The 16,852-nt window shown below is 57.3% G+C and overlaps 1 protein-coding gene across 1 annotated transcript in view; it reads right to left on the minus strand.

Moving 5' to 3' along the window:
* Positions 1–500: 500 nt before the first annotated feature.
* The window catches only part of DENND11 (DENN domain containing 11), a 34,935-nt gene continuing 18,583 nt past the window's right edge, over positions 501–16,852 (minus strand). Inside the window, exons 4-9 of the mRNA XM_028526131.2 lie at positions 12,473–12,626; positions 10,838–10,976; positions 9,659–9,790; positions 9,321–9,471; positions 8,614–8,682; positions 501–6,452 (exon numbers count right to left, since the gene is read on the minus strand). Of these exons, the coding sequence (XP_028381932.1) occupies positions 6,257–6,452; positions 8,614–8,682; positions 9,321–9,471; positions 9,659–9,790; positions 10,838–10,976; positions 12,473–12,626 (841 nt within the window). The 3' untranslated portion in view covers positions 501–6,256. The remainder of the gene's footprint in view (positions 6,453–8,613; positions 8,683–9,320; positions 9,472–9,658; positions 9,791–10,837; positions 10,977–12,472; positions 12,627–16,852) is intronic.

Here is a 16,852-nt window from a genome sequence, read left to right on the forward strand (position 1 = left end):
TCATCTATTACAAAATCTCCCATTATAAAATCATAAGCATGTGATTCTGTAACATAGCACACTCAAGCACACCACGTGACATTTTAGGTGAATGTCTGAATTAAAACCGCACTCACACAGGCGTTACTTCTGCCGCACCCTGCATGTGTTACCGTACACGTATAAGATACAGTAGATCGTCTTAAAGTTACCTTTGATGGGAAGAGACGTGAATGGCAAGGGCTTCGGTCCCCGCGGGGTTCTCTGAAAGTCGTCGGTGGGACGGAGGGTGGGCAGTCCTGGCCTCCTGGTGGCACAGCTGTTCCGGCACCCGTTCCTGCTTCCTGGAGCACGTCTGTCCAGACCTGGCCTCCGGGAGGACCGGCGCCAGCAGCTCCTGGTTCCGTCCACCTGGCCGGGGGGCGAGGGCGGCGTGCCGCCGGCGGGCTCTGCTCCGCCCCTCCTCCCTACCACACACCTCACTTCTCGGACTCGGTGAAGGACCACACGCAGCACACGGGTTCATGTTAAAATGTGAATTTTAATTGTAAAAAGTGTCGTCTGTAAATATAGTTATCTCCGCCCCTCTGCACATAAGGTGGTTCCGATATATACAGACACGATGTACACAGATGGTGCTGGCGCCACAGGCCAGAATCGCTGCGAGAAACATCTGCTCTGAAACTCAGGCTCCCCCCAGCTTGAGGCCTTTAGAGTTCTCACCGTGGAAAACAGAGCAAGACTGACACACCTGTAAGCGCTGGTACTCGGGGTAAAACTTATCAGCTGACACTGATTTCGTAATGTGAGGTAAGGACTGGAAACAAAAATAGATTCCGTTTCTCTTATTGCTCGAACTCCGACACCGGGGCATCAATCACAACAGAGGCATGACATTTAAGGCGACCTCGACGCGACGCTTTTCCTGACTTGGAAATAGAGGGGAACCTTTGTTCCACAGCTGACGCTGTTTCTTTTCAGAAAAGGCTTACTTCCCAGACCCACGAAAAGTGCAGCCGGCCAGCGTGGGGTGAGCAAGGAAGTTGATTCTGTTCCCCTGTGCTCTGTCCCCTCACGTCCCCTCCTACCCTGTCTGCCCGAACGCCCAGGACCCGCACCTCCCCTCGCTGTGGCTTTAGCAGCTCCCTGGACTGAAACTCTCCCCGCTGCCACCTTCAAAACTCTTTAATGCTTTTGTCTCAATTCGCCCAGAGGACGTTTTCACTCTCACGTGAAGAAAATTAGCAATCAGCGAACTGCCCTTCTTTGGGTCTCTGGCCAATTTATAATCATGCCCTACCCCCACCCCTTGCATCCCCAGCCGTCCTCAGAAAGCAGGTACGAGGATCCTTAGTCCAGACGCCCATTCCACAGCAAACGAGGTCCCACTAACCGCCTGCTACAGTGATTCAGCCAACTTCTGAATTTAGATCCTGCTACCTCTGAGAGGCCGTGCTGTGCTGAGCTTCTAGAATAAACTAAAGACATGAAGGAGAGCGTACCTTCTCCATCATTACTTACAGATTCATGAGCACTGGGGATTTCTGATTTCTTTTCTGAATGTGCAGCTTCATCTAACTGCCCATTTTCCAACTCCAAAAGTGAATCAAAGTGCCAGGTATAAAACTACTTCTCATACCTGCCCCCTTTTGTACGAGAGTCTCACTTAAGGTTGGGGACCCGATGTCGTCCTCCCTAGGAGGGTCAAGTGCGTCTCCTAAAGAATGCCATTGTAATTTCACAGTCTTTGTTCACTCTCCAGAACATTTAAGTTGTAAAACTTTTATGGGGGTCTCAGTTGCTTCCCAATTCCAAAACTGCCCATTTCTCCTAAAATTACAGCTTGGAAATTTCTTTCCATTTCAAGATCTGCATACTCATTTCATCACACAGTAATAATGATACAAAATAAACTTCCATTTCTTATAAGAAAAACATGAACTGGATTCACAGTTAGCCTTTTCCCATGCCGCTCTGCGCTCCAACAGCTCCTGGGAACGGAGGTATATTAGTAACACAAGTGGAATATTAAGAGTCCATGACTTGGGAGTAAAAGGAGCCTGTGCCTCCTTGTCTTCCCCTACCTGAATCAGAAAGGGCTGTTCCCCTGTCCTCTGGTCCCAGGGTCCCTACCCACCCCTGCCCTCAGGGCACTAAGAGCAGAGAAGGGCAGGGGGGAAGCTGCGGCCTGGACTTCTCTTGGATTCGCAACCCGCCAGGGAGGAACCTCCCAGGGAGATGAAGCTGGGCGTGCATGCTGGTCCCCAGGTGAACCGTCTTGCTCTTTCAGAACCGTCATCAACACTAAGGCAAGTTCACGGCCCGTCAGAATGCTGTCTTCTGATTTCCCCTCCCTCCTTCACCCCTGCAAGGATGAGCTGCTCCGGGACTGGAGAAAGCATCTCGATCCATTCCCTGGGCCACGCGGTTTCATCAGAAAAATAAAAATTAAAATAAAAAAAAAAATGGTCCCTGAGGTCCCAACCTCTACCTGGAGTGTTCCTGTACCACTGCTAAAAGGTTAATTCTTTACTGCCCTTTGCAAAAGGTTCCCCAAAGGCCTCAGTTGAAAGGTGAATAATCTCATCTTTTTATTGTGTTTGAAGGGCTTTCAGTGTATCAAGACAAATAGCCGGTTCGTCCTCGCTGCCACTGGGAGGAAAAGCAGGCGCCCGGCTAGGATTTAATGGATCTTTATCTTCTCGCTAAAAGATCACAGGTTGTTCCACTGATGAACAAATCTTCCCAGGTGGTATTTAGAACTATCTGCACCAGGTGCTACAGTTCAATTCCCCACCTTCATTCCCGCGGGCAAAAACAAGGTTGAGCTACAGATGCAGGTGCCTGTGATAAATGATTCCCACCAGCACCTCGGTGAGTCCCACCCCTTCCCCGGCCAAATGGAAGACGAGGTGCCGCAATGGACGGCGGGTGTGGAGGCAAAACGCCTCCCGGTTCCCGGCCAGCACAGTCCCCAGGGCAGTCGGGGGCCCACCTGTGACACCCGAGCTGGACCAGAACCGCCCCCCCCCCACCAGGCCTCAGCAGAGCTCGGCGCTTGATGAAAGCCAAAGCTAACTCTCAACCAAGAACTCGGCCCACTCTTTCCAACAGGCAGGAGAGAAGCCTACCGTTTTGCACTCCTTCCAAAGGAAGAGTCCCAAGCTAGAAGACCCGCAGACACTGACAAAAAGGCTGAACGCTGCCATCTGCCCAGCCGACAAACTTGCAAAAACCCCCTCTACCTTCAGGAAGCCCCAGGGCTGGATTCCAGGCCTCCCAAGGGCTCCTGCCACCGGACCTTCTTCCAGCATGGCCTCAGGACCAGAGGGCAGCCCAGGGGTCGGGTGGGCAGTGTTCCCAGGTGGGCACACAGCCCCCGGCAGGGCACTGGAGCAGGCTGAAATCCCCCAGAGGCACCCAACAGCTGGGGCAGGTGGAGGTGTGCTCCAGCAACGCCCCTCGGTCAGGAGACCACACCCCTCGGGAGGTCTCCAGCCCCTTCCAGGAGGGCAGTGCTCACAGGCATCATCGCTGGCCCTTCAGAGCTTACGGACCAGGAGGCAAGACCTCAAAGGATGCTCACCAGCACTTCCCAAACCACAGCAGATGGTTTCTCAGAACGCATTTCAACAGTGACAGAAACCACATCCACGTGGCTGCCAGCTTCTGCTGTCACCGCGCAGGGACTCCTGCCCGGCACCTCACATACTTCTTCCCCTTCTAGAAAACCTGCGGCCAGCGACGCTGGGCTGGGCTGCCCCCCGCCCCCCTGGGGCCCTGGGGAGAAGGCTGGGGGATGGGAGTGCCGGGTACAAAGGCAGCCTTCAAAGGTGACCTCCGTATCTCAGTCAAGGCAAGGGGTACTCGGGAGTGGACAAACCCGGACAACGGTCACCACAGAGCCAGCGAGCAGTCTGGGCAGCCAGGCGGAGGGGGCGTCGAGCTGGGTTCCTGGCCTCACGAGGAAGCCGCCGTGCAGGGACGGGGCACAGGGTGGGGACACGCGTGTTCTGCTTTGAGGGTGCATTCCCCATCAGGGCACCCGGACCCCGGCCCTCTGCATGTGTGTGAGGGTGGACGCACGGACATGCCAGACAGACGGCCGCCTGCAACGGTGTGGAGTTCAGAGGAGCCCACAACTCAAGGGGAACCAGAGGAAGCTCATGTGCACCCCACGGCCTGCACCTCAGCACTTGCGAGCGCCGGGTCACACAGCCACAGGAGCGACGCGCCCGCACGCAGACCGACCGCAGCAGCAGGAGTGCTTCAGCAGAGAGCCTCCCGCCAGGTTCCCGGATTCTGCGGCAGGAGGGTCGGCCTGCATCCCCTGGGCCACCCTCTCACCCCTGCCTGCTCTGACCACCCACCCCACCCACGTCAGAAACCCTGGAACCTCTCGGACACCAGCACGGCAGCCCGGACTCGGCCCCTAAGGAAGGCCGCTCTCGGAGGCAGGAGGAGGAGCTTCCTCTTCCAGGCAGAGCGCGGGGAAGCCTCAGCCTCGACACTTAGATGATCTTCTTCTTTTGTAAAGGACGGGTCACTGACGGGGCGCTACGGCCGCCCCGCAGAAGACAGGGCGGATCGGGGGCGCGGCTTACACGGCAGCGTGGGACCGGCTATGGAACCCGTGTCTCTCTGCAGTCCCACACGTGAACCCCCGCAGCCCTGAGTCCCGTGCTGTGGGGCTGCGGCGGGAGTGCTTCCGAGGAAAACAACAAGCCCTACTACAGGGCTAGTCTCTGGGGTCAGACATGGGACCGGCCCGTTCGAAAGTGGCCCCTCTGCTGCGCCCGGTGGCCTGGCGGGAGCGTGCTCACAGACCCGGGTACAGTGACGGCTGCTCCGGGGACCACTGGGCAGGAAGGGTATGGGGGGGAGTTCTCTGTCACCAACAACCCAGCGCCCCAAGTCCAAATCCTAAGTGATGGCCCCAAGACCCTACTCACAGGAGCCGGCTTCCTGTGCACCGCCTCCCCCACCCTGACCTCCAGCAATCGCCCAGCCGAAGGGAACAGGCGGGGCCTGTGGGGAGGTGGCCGGGCCACCGCCTTTTGGGGGAAAGCAGACACTCGTCCCTGTCGTTGGGGGGTTCCCAACCACTTCCTGGGTGAAGGCACTGTCACAGTTGCTCTCCGGCAAATCTGCTGGGTCTCTGGCCCAGTCGCCCAGCTCCAGGAACGCCCTCTCTGCCGAGGAGAGGTGCGTGCGGGCCCCCGAGCTGGCGCTCGGTCCCGTCAGCGCACTCAGAGCTCCTCGCTCAATTACAGCATCGGGGACTCGGTTGTCACCCCGAGGCTCTGCTAGTAACGCCTCCCGAGGGCTCACCCGGATGGAGAAACACCTCCTCTACCCTGCCCCCCAATTCCTCTTCTTCGGTGGCAACAGGTGCCGCTCTTCAGAAACACCCCAAGGATCCCAAGAGCACGGTTAGCCCTTAAAGGAGACGCGTCTGGAAAATGAATTTGCTCAGAAGCTCCGGGGCCAGCGCCGGCCCTCAGCAGTCAGCCAACCCACCCCAGGAGGCGGGGGCTCCGGGAAAGAGGGACAGCACACAGAGCGGCCGCCAGAGACCGGGAGACCAGTCTCAGGGCTTCGTGCTGCAACCTCAGCCGTCAGCCGACCGACAGGCAGCCCTCCCTGTCATCCAGCCCTTGGGGAAGCTCCTACTTGGTGTCAGAGACACCCCCTGGTCCCACCTCGAGGTCTCTCCTCCCACGAAGACACAGACGTGTCCCGGTGAACAGGAAAACGGATCTGATCCCAAGACGGGACCCCCAGGAACGATGAAAACCTTGTACGGTCACGGTCTGGCTTCTGCCATCGGAGGGAGGGGCATCTGAGGCCGCCCTGGCAAGGTGGCGGCCCCATTCTTGAGCACGTCAGGGGACGCAGGCCACGCAGGCCACACAGGCTGCCTGAACAGCCCATCCCAGTGTTCCCAGAGCTCAGCCACTCCCAGCAACCTGGGGCCTCCGCCGTACCTCAGGTCACCCACAGGGAGGAGGTGAGAGAAGACACATCGATGAGCGCGCCGAAGACCCAGCCAGGCAGACTCCGAGGGACGTGGCCGGCTCCCGACTCCCGGGAAGCGGGACACGCAACCCCAGCCGCCTCCTCTCACCCTGCCTCTCCGGAGCACGGGAAGAACAGAGACCGCCAAAAGCACATCTGATGGGAAGTATACACAGGATTCCTTGGTGTCCACTTAGCAAAAACCGGGCCCGGGCTGCAGTCCCGCGTGACGGCGGCTCACCGGTCCGGCCCGCCCGTCCTACGGGCAGCAGGGGTTGTCGATGACCAGCATGACGTCGATGCCGTAGGCCTCCAGCAGGTCCATGAGGAAGCTGCGGTCCCCCTGGGGGTCCAGGCCCATGCCCCGGGCGTGCTCGGCGGTCAGCGTCTTGTCCTGACTGGCGGACACCTCCAGCAGGGTCTGGAATATCCGGTTGTTTTGCTCCAGGAAAAACCTGCGTTCATGAGGGAGACGCGGGAGGGAGGGCGGGAAAGACAAAAGCTCAGAACGCGGGCCGCACGTGGGGACCACGCGACGCTGTGTTCGGTTCAGTGCCTCTTGAACTGGCTCCAAAAACCAGAAACTTTTTTTTTTTTTTAAAGAAAACAGGATCAAAGTTAAATGGAAGGGTTATTAAAATGCCACTAAGATTTGCAAAGAATCCACTGGCATTAATCAAGGTATTATGAGCAAAACCTCCGAGCAAGCGATGGCCAGACCGCCAAAAAGCTCCTTCTCTGTTGAGAGGTGACTAGGGGTTTAAACACAGCCTTGGGGAGAGGCCCCCCAGACTGCGTTCCCCTCTGTCTGCTTAGTCATGAGGGGAAGTTAAAGGCCAAACACCTGATGGAGCAGTTCTGCAGTCAGGACGTCAGGTGAGGAGCTGAGGGCACCTGCATGGCCCCCGAGCCACTGCGGACCACGTGAGGCTGCCACGGGCATCCACGCTCCAGAGGCGGAGCTCCCAGGAGCGGGGGCGGGGCTGCAGGTACCAGCGCTGCCCCGGCTCACCACTGTCCTCGGGTGGTTTTCTTGAATTTTTTTTTTTTTTTTACTCATGCACAGAGCATGGCCTCAATGTCACCAATTGCCAACACCACGTGAGCGGACGGGCCGCGTTCTGAAAAGGCGTTAAACACCTAGATTTTCCCGCCGGGTCCCACAGAGCTCTGGGGGCTCCGCAAAGGTGCCCCACACGCACCCTGGATGCTCTGGACACCCAGGAACTTCAGGTGCTGGGGGGGGGGTGTGTCAAACCCTGAGGAGACCGCTGGCTCTGTGCTCAGTTCCCAGACACTTATTATATCTGAGCAGCTTTCTGAGTGTGCATCCGAAAGTACGCTGTCTGAGAATCCCAGTAGGGCACTTCGTACAAGCATCAACAGTAAGTTTTCAACATCAGAGCCAGAAAAGGTGCTGACCGCAGCTGCCGCTCCCCACCCCCTCCCAGGACGGGGCCGGAAGTCCAAACAGGAAGCCACTGCAGTTCCCAGTGCTGTGTCACCAGCTGCTTGTGAGCGAAACCAAGGTTCTAAGGGATGGAGGCTGGGCTCCCGCCTTGACCGCCGACAGGTCTCGGGGAAAGATCCCAGGGGGTGCAAGAGCTGAGTTTCCAGACTATCCCATAATACTCCGTGCAAAGGACCGCTCTGTTCAAAGGGAGCCACGGATGAGAAGTCCCCGAACCCCGAGCGACAGACAGAGCATCCTGGTCGTGGACAAACCCCAGGGCCCCCGTTTTACCCTGAAGGACCTCCCCCCCCTGCTGCTTTTCCTCACTGCGCTGCGTCCCCTGCTGACGGCATCTCAGGCTCCGTCCAGGGCTGGCGGCAGGGGGCCCAGCTCTAAGTGCCCTGCGCAGTGTGAACCCAGGGGGGACCGAGTATACACCTGGTAACCTCGGGAGGGGGGCCAGCGGGCCTGCCAAGCTCAGTGACCGAAGGGAACAGCACAGGATGCTCCGATCACCTCACTGGGCAGGTCATGGCAGGTGGTGACACTGTGGGTGCCGACACCCCAGGTGCGTAGCTCCCGTAGTGAAGGCCAGCCTTGAAGACGGCTCTGCCCACTGTCCCCACGCAGCCAGGATAACCTACCTTTGAAACGTCCGAGTGACTCCTTTCCCAGACAGACCCCTCGAAGGCACGACCCCGGCACCAGAGCGCCAACCACAGAGCCCCTCCCTCGCCCTCCTCTGCGTCTCCCAGCTCCGTGCGCTGTAAGAGCTCAGGACTAGCTCTCCACGCCCACCAATGAAAAGGAAGTATGTGCTTCTCCATTTGCCTTGTATCCAATCCCAGAGATTTCCCTGCTTTGCTTTGTCCCACCTCCTTAGTCTGCCACCAGTGGATTTCACGTAACCTTCCTTGTGTCGGTTCTGATGGATAAAATGACCTGCAAACTGCCATTCTCTGGAGCACTTGAGATTTGGTCCCCAGCCACTGTCGTCACTTTGGCTCAATACGGCCACACAAACGCTCCACAGGTGCAGGCATGTCTCACACCGACAGCAGCGATAAAGGACCCCCGGACTGCGGCGTGACACGGGAGGGCTCCAGGCCCACAGCACCTAAGGGACCCTCGGGGAGGCCCGTGGCCCAGCCCCGGCGACTTACAGCACGAAGAGGTCCTCTTCACACGGGCTGTAGTCCTCCTCCACCTCCTGGGAGTACAGCAGCGTCTGCCTGCCGTGGGGAGTCCCCATCAGACTGTGCGAGCTGCGAGGACCCTCATCCGCTAGATGGTCATGCAGACGTCTGCATAGGCCACCCCCTCCCGGGAGGTAGAGTGACCCCGAGGAGCCCCCCCAACCCCGACCCTGTCCAAAGGCAGGGCGAGAAGGGACTGGAAAATAAACAGGGAGTCAAACCTCCGCGGGCCCAGGGCTGGTTCTGGCCCTGTGCCTATGGAGGCAAGTGACAGCCCTTCCTCACCACCCATCCAACAGGGGTGAGACTGAGGTCATTCATTTCCCAGGAAACCAAATGCAGGGACTCGCAGGAGAGGAAGCACGAGTGAGTGTTTGGTGCTGCGGCGCCCACAGGAGACATCCGTCAGGGAGGAGTCCCCCGTGGGTCTGCTGCCTTGTCCAGTGCTCCAGGGGGACGCGGCCTCCCCACCACCTGTCGCCAACGTGGCGGGCCTACCGCCGGGAGTGAGCTGTGAGGGAAGGTGCGGGTGGCACCGGCTGGACCGAGGCCCAGACTCAGAGGTCCCACCTGGGGAACGTCGGTCAGAGCGTGTGCTGGCCGTGCCTGCACCTGCTACCACATGCGCCCCAGCCCCAGCCCCGCTACCTCTGCCCCGGCCCCGGCCCCGCTACCTCTGCTCGTTGAGCCGCCGGTACTTCTCCCGGTCGGCACTGTTGATCTTCAGCAGGGGCTGCAGGTGGTCGTGGTGCGTCTTCACATTCTGGTTGTCCACGTACACGTCGTACAGCTCCCGCTTCTCCTCGAAGATCTTCTCTGTGGTGCCTGTGGGACCCGAGGTCGGGAGGTGGGAACCCCGAGGCTGTGGCTGAGGGCACCGGCCCCACCTGCCCGGTCCCAGGAGCCGGGAGCCCAAAGCCCGTGAGCAGGAGGGCCCGTGGGGAGCTGGGATGCTGTCCTCTGGGCAGGGGCATGGGGGCAGGGGGCGGGAGGTGGGGGGGGGTGTGCTCACAGGCCACATAGGACACCTCCACCTCCAGGCTCTCGATGTCGGCCACGTTCACGTAGAAGAAAGGCTTGGACTCGGGGACGGTGCCCCCGATGCCGGGCAGCGAGACGTTGGCCAGGCAGCAGCAGCAGTACACTGCGGGGGGCAGACAGTGACGGGGTGGTGGGGGTCTGTGCCTCCCAGGCCCTCCCCTTCCTGCAAGGCCCGCAGGCCACCTCGGGGCAGCCAGCCTCCCCAGATGCTACCAAGGGCTTGGCTCTGCGCCGTCCTGGTGCCAGAGGAGCAGGGGCCCTGCCCTCTGAGGAGATGGCGGGGGGGGGGGGGGCACTTTCAGGTGCCACGGCAGGCCCTGATCCCAAGACCGCTCCGCGATGCCCCACCAGACCCAGTGGGCGGGTCTCAGCCCTCACCGCAGCTGGGCTTGCATCGGACGCGGCACCGCCGACCTTGTCCACACGCTCGCCTCCCGTAACCCTCCCGCCTTCCTGTCCCGGCCTCCTGACGGACATTCCACTGCAGTCCCCTCTGTCTGCCCCCTTCCCAGTTCCCGTCCCGTGCCTGCACCTTACACCCTGGCTCGCCTCTGCCCACTCCCTGTCCCCACAGGATGCTGTCTGTCCCGGGGCCACCAGTGCAGGGTGAGGCCCTCTGCACTTCTTCTCCAGCCCCGCCGCTCCCCCAGGGAGCTGACCCAGCAGCACCGGTGCCCAGTGGATGCTGCGAGACGGCCTCACCGGCAGCACATGCTCACCAAGGCCAAGGTCAGCCCTCACACCACCTGCGCCTCCCTGGTCCTGTCTGGGGGCCCCACCGTCCTCATCATCCTAGACCGGTCCCCCATCACAGCCTCACACCCGCCAGCGTCCCACAGCCCAACCACAGCCTGTTTGTTGTCGAGCTCACCCCTCAAACACAAGGACACCGAGAATGCACCCCCTCTGCTGGAGCTCCGACCCACCCAGACTGTCACCAGACTACGGGCACGTCACCCAGCCCGTCTGCATCGCCACCACAGCCCACGTTCGGAAACACAGATCCAGCCACAGGCTTGAAACCCGTGTCCCCGCCCCCCCCCCCCCCCAATAGGGCCCCAGCTCTGCTGAACTCGGCCAACAACAGAGAGACACAAGCAGCTTCCGCCCCGGGACCCAGGAAGAGGCCCCGACACCGGCCTCCATTTACCTCGGTAGCACACGACGCCCACGGGAGGGGGAGAAAATATCAAAATGCGCTTTCGAAGTAAGGCGAATTTCCAGAGGATGAGGATCTGCTCTCCAAAGAACTTAATGAACTGAGACATGCAGCCAGCTGGGTGTGTGATCTGAAAGGAATCAGAGGGGAGGCGGGAGGGAGGGACAGCTTGTCGGAGGCATCACCGCAAAAACTGTTCAACACGGGCGCGTGCAAACCCCGCCCCCGAAAATAAGAACCCCGGAGTTCAACCAAACAGATGCAGGGATGGCTACTGCCACACAAAATGGTATTTTCCCCTTTCGAAGTCTCATCCTGAAACCAGATTTCTGTAATGCAACAGCTCCCCTGGTGCTGGAGTTCAAGTTCAAGGACCGTTAACTACTTCACACAGGAGAGAGAGGTGCCGGGGAAACAGGGCTGGACATAACTCCTTGAACGTCAGAAACACAAGTGCCTGTGAGGCGACAGGACCCCTCACCGAGGCCACGCAACGCACGGACGTTGCTGAGCGCTGGGAGGAACACAGCGACGAGCGAACCGTCCCAGGTCGGGGCCCCGAATGTGTCGGGACCTGCACAGGGAGCGAGACCCACAGGGCCTGCTGGTGGCGGAGTGGCCCTCCACACTTCAGCGCCTTCCACACTAAACTTGGGGCCCTGCCAGCTCGGTCAGCACGGGGGTACGGAGGCCCTCGGCCCGCCTGCCTGCCCGCAGGGAACTCGGAGCTCCCAGCAGCTATGTGAGCTTGGAAGTGAACTCACTTCCCCGGTCGAGCCCTCAGGGGAGATCCCAGCCCCGGCTGACACCTTGGCTGTGGTCTCACAAGAGATCACAAAGCAGAGGACCCAGCCGAGCTGTGCCTGATGCCTCACGCACGGAAACTGTAAGACAACAAATACGCACTGGTTTTAACCACTAACGTCGGAGCACCGTTGGCCATGCCTCCCCCAGTCTGGGGTCAGCCTCCCTCACTTTCTGCTGCGCCAAACACTTCCGGGGGCTGCCGCCTCTTCCAAGAGGCCTTCCCAGATTTCTCCCTTGAACTCATGACCTAATTTCTCTACCAGGGAGCCAAGGTGTCTGCAGAAGTATCTTAGGGTGACCTACACGGGAGGCCGGGAGGAGCTTCAAACTCATAGTCATCTTTGTTCCCTGCCAACACCTAACACTCGGCCGGGTGTTTCGTTAGCTGTAAACAAACTTACCGTAGTGCAAAGGCAAAGTACTTCAGGAAAAACACACAATAAAGCAATATCCAAAATACTGCAACTAATTAACATCAGACCCGTGTTAATGCTTTATTGTTAGCTCCAATGTCTGACCTTAAAATATCTGAAGCAAGAATCAACGAAATCAAATCCCCGCTTTCCCCCCGGGGACCCACCCGGACTGCCTATGAGTGCAGCTCTGCACAACGATGGTGCAGTATCTAGGAAGCATATTGTTTCAGAGAACCTGCTTGGTTTTCAAAGAACCCAAATGCTAAAGTTAGCAATGCTACTCTATCAGAAGCAGACATTGGGCATGAGCCCAAGACATACATTCCTTATTAATTAAGAAAATAATTAAGCGCCACTGCACGCAGACACGAGCCCTGGGTGTGGGAGGGGCAGCAGACCTCACCTTCATCTCAGGGTACATGTACCGGTGGATGGACGGCAGCCAGTAGACGGGGGGCAGGCTGCCACCTCCCCCGGGACCTGCACGGAGCACCCCCTTCTTGTCCTCGTAGAAGGCAGCCAGATGGGAGTAGTGCCCCGGCGTCTCCAGCTGGTGCCTGCAAACACACAGGTGCACAGTGAGACGGGCTGCTGCCACGGCTCGGTCCCTCGCCAGGCCCTCTCCACCACCCCGACAGCCCCACCATGTAGGGGCAGAGGCCTGGATCCACTGAAAAGGCCCCCTTTGGAGGTTGCCCGGGATGCCTCCTCGGGAATTACGCAAGATTCTCGGGAAAAGCTCCAGCGTGGGGTCCGATACCGCTCTGTAACTCATTCCCCTTCTCATGGGAAACGGGCAGACTTAACGGACTGTGACTAATGCCTTTGTTTGTGAGCGAGGTAGGCTGGGGACTGACCCCGTGGGCCTCCCAGAGCGTGGCCACGGGCCAGGAGAAGGGGTGACTTGGAAGACCACCGATCCCCTGCCTCAGGCCGGCCTTTGTTTAGGACTCATGCTCGCCGGCGGGCTTTGTTGTTATGAAAAAATACGAGGAAGCTTACCCCACAGTGTCTCAAAGGGGAGGAAACCATTATTGTAGGAGGTCAGTCGGGACTCAGAACCTCTGCACCAAGTTGTAAGTAAAACGCTCAGAATCTCTTCTCTTTCTACACTCCCCTCCCCGCCCCCTGCTCGGGATGGCAGGGCCTGGGCAGCGGGCGGCCCTGACCCCTGACCCTCAAACCAAGAAAGCTGCACTGAGGCCCCGGACCATGTGTACAATGGAGAACCCTGCCTCCAGGGTGAATGCAGGGCGCAGTGGATACTATTTGGCACTATGGTTAATGGGGGTGTTTTAAGAGTAGAACGGTGTCCCCTCCCCCCCAAAAATATGTTGGAGGCCTCAGAATGTGACCTTATTGGGAGAGAGGGTTTCACGGCGGGCCCTAAACCAGGAGGACTGGGATCTTTCTAAAAGGGACATCTGGGCACACACAGAGACACACCCACGAGAAGGATGTCATGAGAAGATGAAGGCACGGGCCAGGAGGGATGGCCTACATGCCACAGAGGTCAAGATCGCCAGGAAACCAGCAACAGCGGGAGAGAAGCGAGGACAGAGCCCCCGCAGCCCCAGAGGAGCCGGCCCCGCCCAGCGCACACGGCTCTGGGCCCCGGGACCCCGAGAAACCACATTCCTGTTGTTGCAAGTCACCCAGTGCCCGGTACTCAGTTTCAGCAACCCTAGGACACTAACGTAGGCAGGAACTCAAAAAGGCACTTAAACCTTTCTATTAGCCCATTTGTATTTTTGTGGCACCGCACAATCTCCATCACGTGGAGACAAGAAAGAACCGAAATCTAGCTTTATTGGGCAAGGGGAGGCGCCCCTGCTCATAACCGGGCCTGGACCACCGAAGACTAACACGGGCAAGCCCCCCAAACTGCCGCTGTGGCACAAACCACTCCGATGGGAGATTTTCACTGTCCAGCCGGCAGCCAGCCGCCCTCCGCCCGCCGCCCTCCGCCCCTCCGGAGTGACTCAGAGCCCCCGGGGCCAGGCCATGCCGGCCACTTTGCCACTGCACGATCTCAGGCAGCTCACTGAGCTTTTCGGGACCCACTCCTTTCTCTTTCCTTAACGTGCCGACACTACACTTCAGTGGACGCTGGCACCGCCTCGGTATTTTTCCGAGCTGTAAGTGAGACCATGGCTCACGCCACGCGTGACTCGTCAGTCTCTCGGAGATCAAGGTTCCGTCTTCCCAGCTCTCCCGAGGTGCTCAGCCCGGGCGCTGGGAGGGCTCCGGCCGAGGTAAACAGGGGCGATTCTGGGCGAGCCCTGGGACAGACCTTCGGGCAAACTTACATTTTAGAAAGAAAGAAACCATCAACTGCGTTCCACAGACGATTACTAAAAGAGGGTTCTCCCCGATGAGCAGCTCCCTGACTCGGGGCTCCTGCACATTCCGCCTTCAGCTTCGGGCAAGGAGGCTGGGATGGGCAGGACCCTGCAGGGGCCGCGTACAGCCACTTCTCTGGTTCTCACAAAATGCTCGGGCAAGGATGGGAATCCGTGGTGCTTCAGGTGTGTTTGTCCGGCTGGGCGGATGGGAGATTTCAGGTACTTTTCAGGGGGGTGTGTCAAATTGATGCAAGTTTGATTCATACAAAATAACACAAAGATGACTAAGTTCAAGGATGTTTTCCTTGGGACCTAATTTCCCTAAAAAGAACAGTGAGAAGCATTTCACTGAAATTTTTAATTATGCATTTTCTGCATCAAAGGGGGCTGCATCAGGGTAATTTATGTGATACTCTGTCATTTCCCAGGTGTGTTGTTGATTTGCTGTTCCAATGACCGTCTTCTGTTTGGCCACATCAATCACTGAGCCACCAGGGGTGTCCAACCCATGACCCCAGGGCTACATGCGGCCCAGGATGGCTATGAAGGTGGCCTAACACAAAATCATAAATTTACTTACAACATTTTTTTTCTCATCAGTTTGTGTTAGTGTTTGTGTATTTAACGTGTGGCCCAAGACAACTCTTCTTCTTCTTCCAGTGTGGCCCGGAGATGCCAGAAGGAGGGCCTCCCCCTTGAACTAAGGTTCTAAAGGGAAGCCCTCAGTTAGGGTCCTGTAGATTCTCTGTAGGCTCTAGTCCTGTAGGGTCCTGCAGTCCTGCTGCAGGGCCCTGACCCCTGACAGGAGAACCTGTCCCTGACAGCCTACGACACCCCTGACTGGCAGAGCCGAACGGGAAGAACGTGAAATGCAGACTGTGAACACACACATCAACACGGGCTGGCAGTTCCTGCGTGAGTGCTGAACAACTGTGGTGTGACAGCCTCGAATTTCAAACACACTATAGATTTTGCAATAAACAGAATCGATCATCAAACCATACTACGAAGATACACTGAAAGGCACCGAAGCGAAGCTGCGAGTGCCAGGAGGTAAAGTGGGCATGAAAGAGGGCGCAAAAGGAGACCTTCCTGGTGATCTCACCTGTGAGGAGGCACAGATTACGACACCACCATGTGGAAATGCAGGCCGAGCACCTATGGGAGACGTCCAAGAAACTTGACATTGTAACTGACGTAACCTAAGCTACTGATCTGGGGTGCCGCTTCTGGGTCACATGGAGGATTCCCGGCAGGCCCAGGGACGCTGGTGGTCTCCTTAAACCCACAGCCCCTTCACTGACAACACGCTTGAGTGACCACGCAGATGCCCACTGCAACTCTCCCTGCCACACCCCGCAGCAAGCCACCTGGCATAAGAATGAGAGGTGCCCCGTGCAAGGATGACATGCCATCGCTCCTGTGTATCTGCCCCCGGTGCCAGCCAGCCTGTGTCCGGGCTTTGCAGATACGGAAAAGGACGCATCCCCAGGCACTGCTGGTGCGGGTCCAAACTGGTCCCACCTTCTGGAGAATCACTTGCAACTTGCATTAGATTGTACTCTGCAAATAGTGTTTGACCCAAAGATGCCATTTCTAGGAATGTGGCCAAAAGAACTGTATATGTGGATGTGAACAATCATTTGCCTACAGGGTGCTCATTTCAGAGTGGTGAGAAGTGACACACCACCCAGAAGCCCCCAGAACAGTGAAGTAGTTAAACACATGGTGGTCACCTGTGTGCTGAGATGCTATGAGCCCACCCAAACGACGGTGAGGACTGTCCGTCATGACACACTGAAAGACTAACATATCAAGTTAGAAAATTTAAACATTGAGTGATGGATTTTCTAAAAAATTACTGTGAGCATATTGACACACAGGGGAAAGACTAGAAGGGTATAAATGTAGATACATGTAGTAGATACAACTGACTGGTAGGATCATATTCTTGTTTCTTTGAGTTTTTTGTCTTATTTTTCAAAGTTTGATCACTATTTGTTAATTTTGTATTTAGTCTTTTTAAACATTTCATTGTGGAAATTTTGAATAATGCTCAGAGTGTAGAAAGAAAGCAATTAATAAACCCTCTATCAATTGATCACTTAGCGTCAACTCTCATCAATGTTTTATCAATATGGTCATATCTGTATCCTACTCCCCCAGTGCACTCCTTTTCCTGCAATATTTTAAAGCAAGTCTCTTACCATAACACTGTACCCCTAAATACTTGGGTATGCGTCTCTGACGGAGGAAGTCTATTTAAAAAATAACATCACCACCGTGCCCAATAACATGAGCAACAATAATACCTTAATATAAACTGATACCCAGTCCACATTCAAATTATGCCGACCGTCCCCAAAATGCTGTTTTACAGTTAGTTATTCGAATCGAGACCCAAGCAAGGTCCAAAACTGTTGTGATGTATCTTAATT

The sequence above is a fragment of the Phyllostomus discolor genome, chromosome 10, assembly GCF_004126475.2.
Source record: "Phyllostomus discolor isolate MPI-MPIP mPhyDis1 chromosome 10, mPhyDis1.pri.v3, whole genome shotgun sequence".
Classification (NCBI taxonomy): Eukaryota; Metazoa; Chordata; class Mammalia; order Chiroptera; family Phyllostomidae; genus Phyllostomus; species Phyllostomus discolor.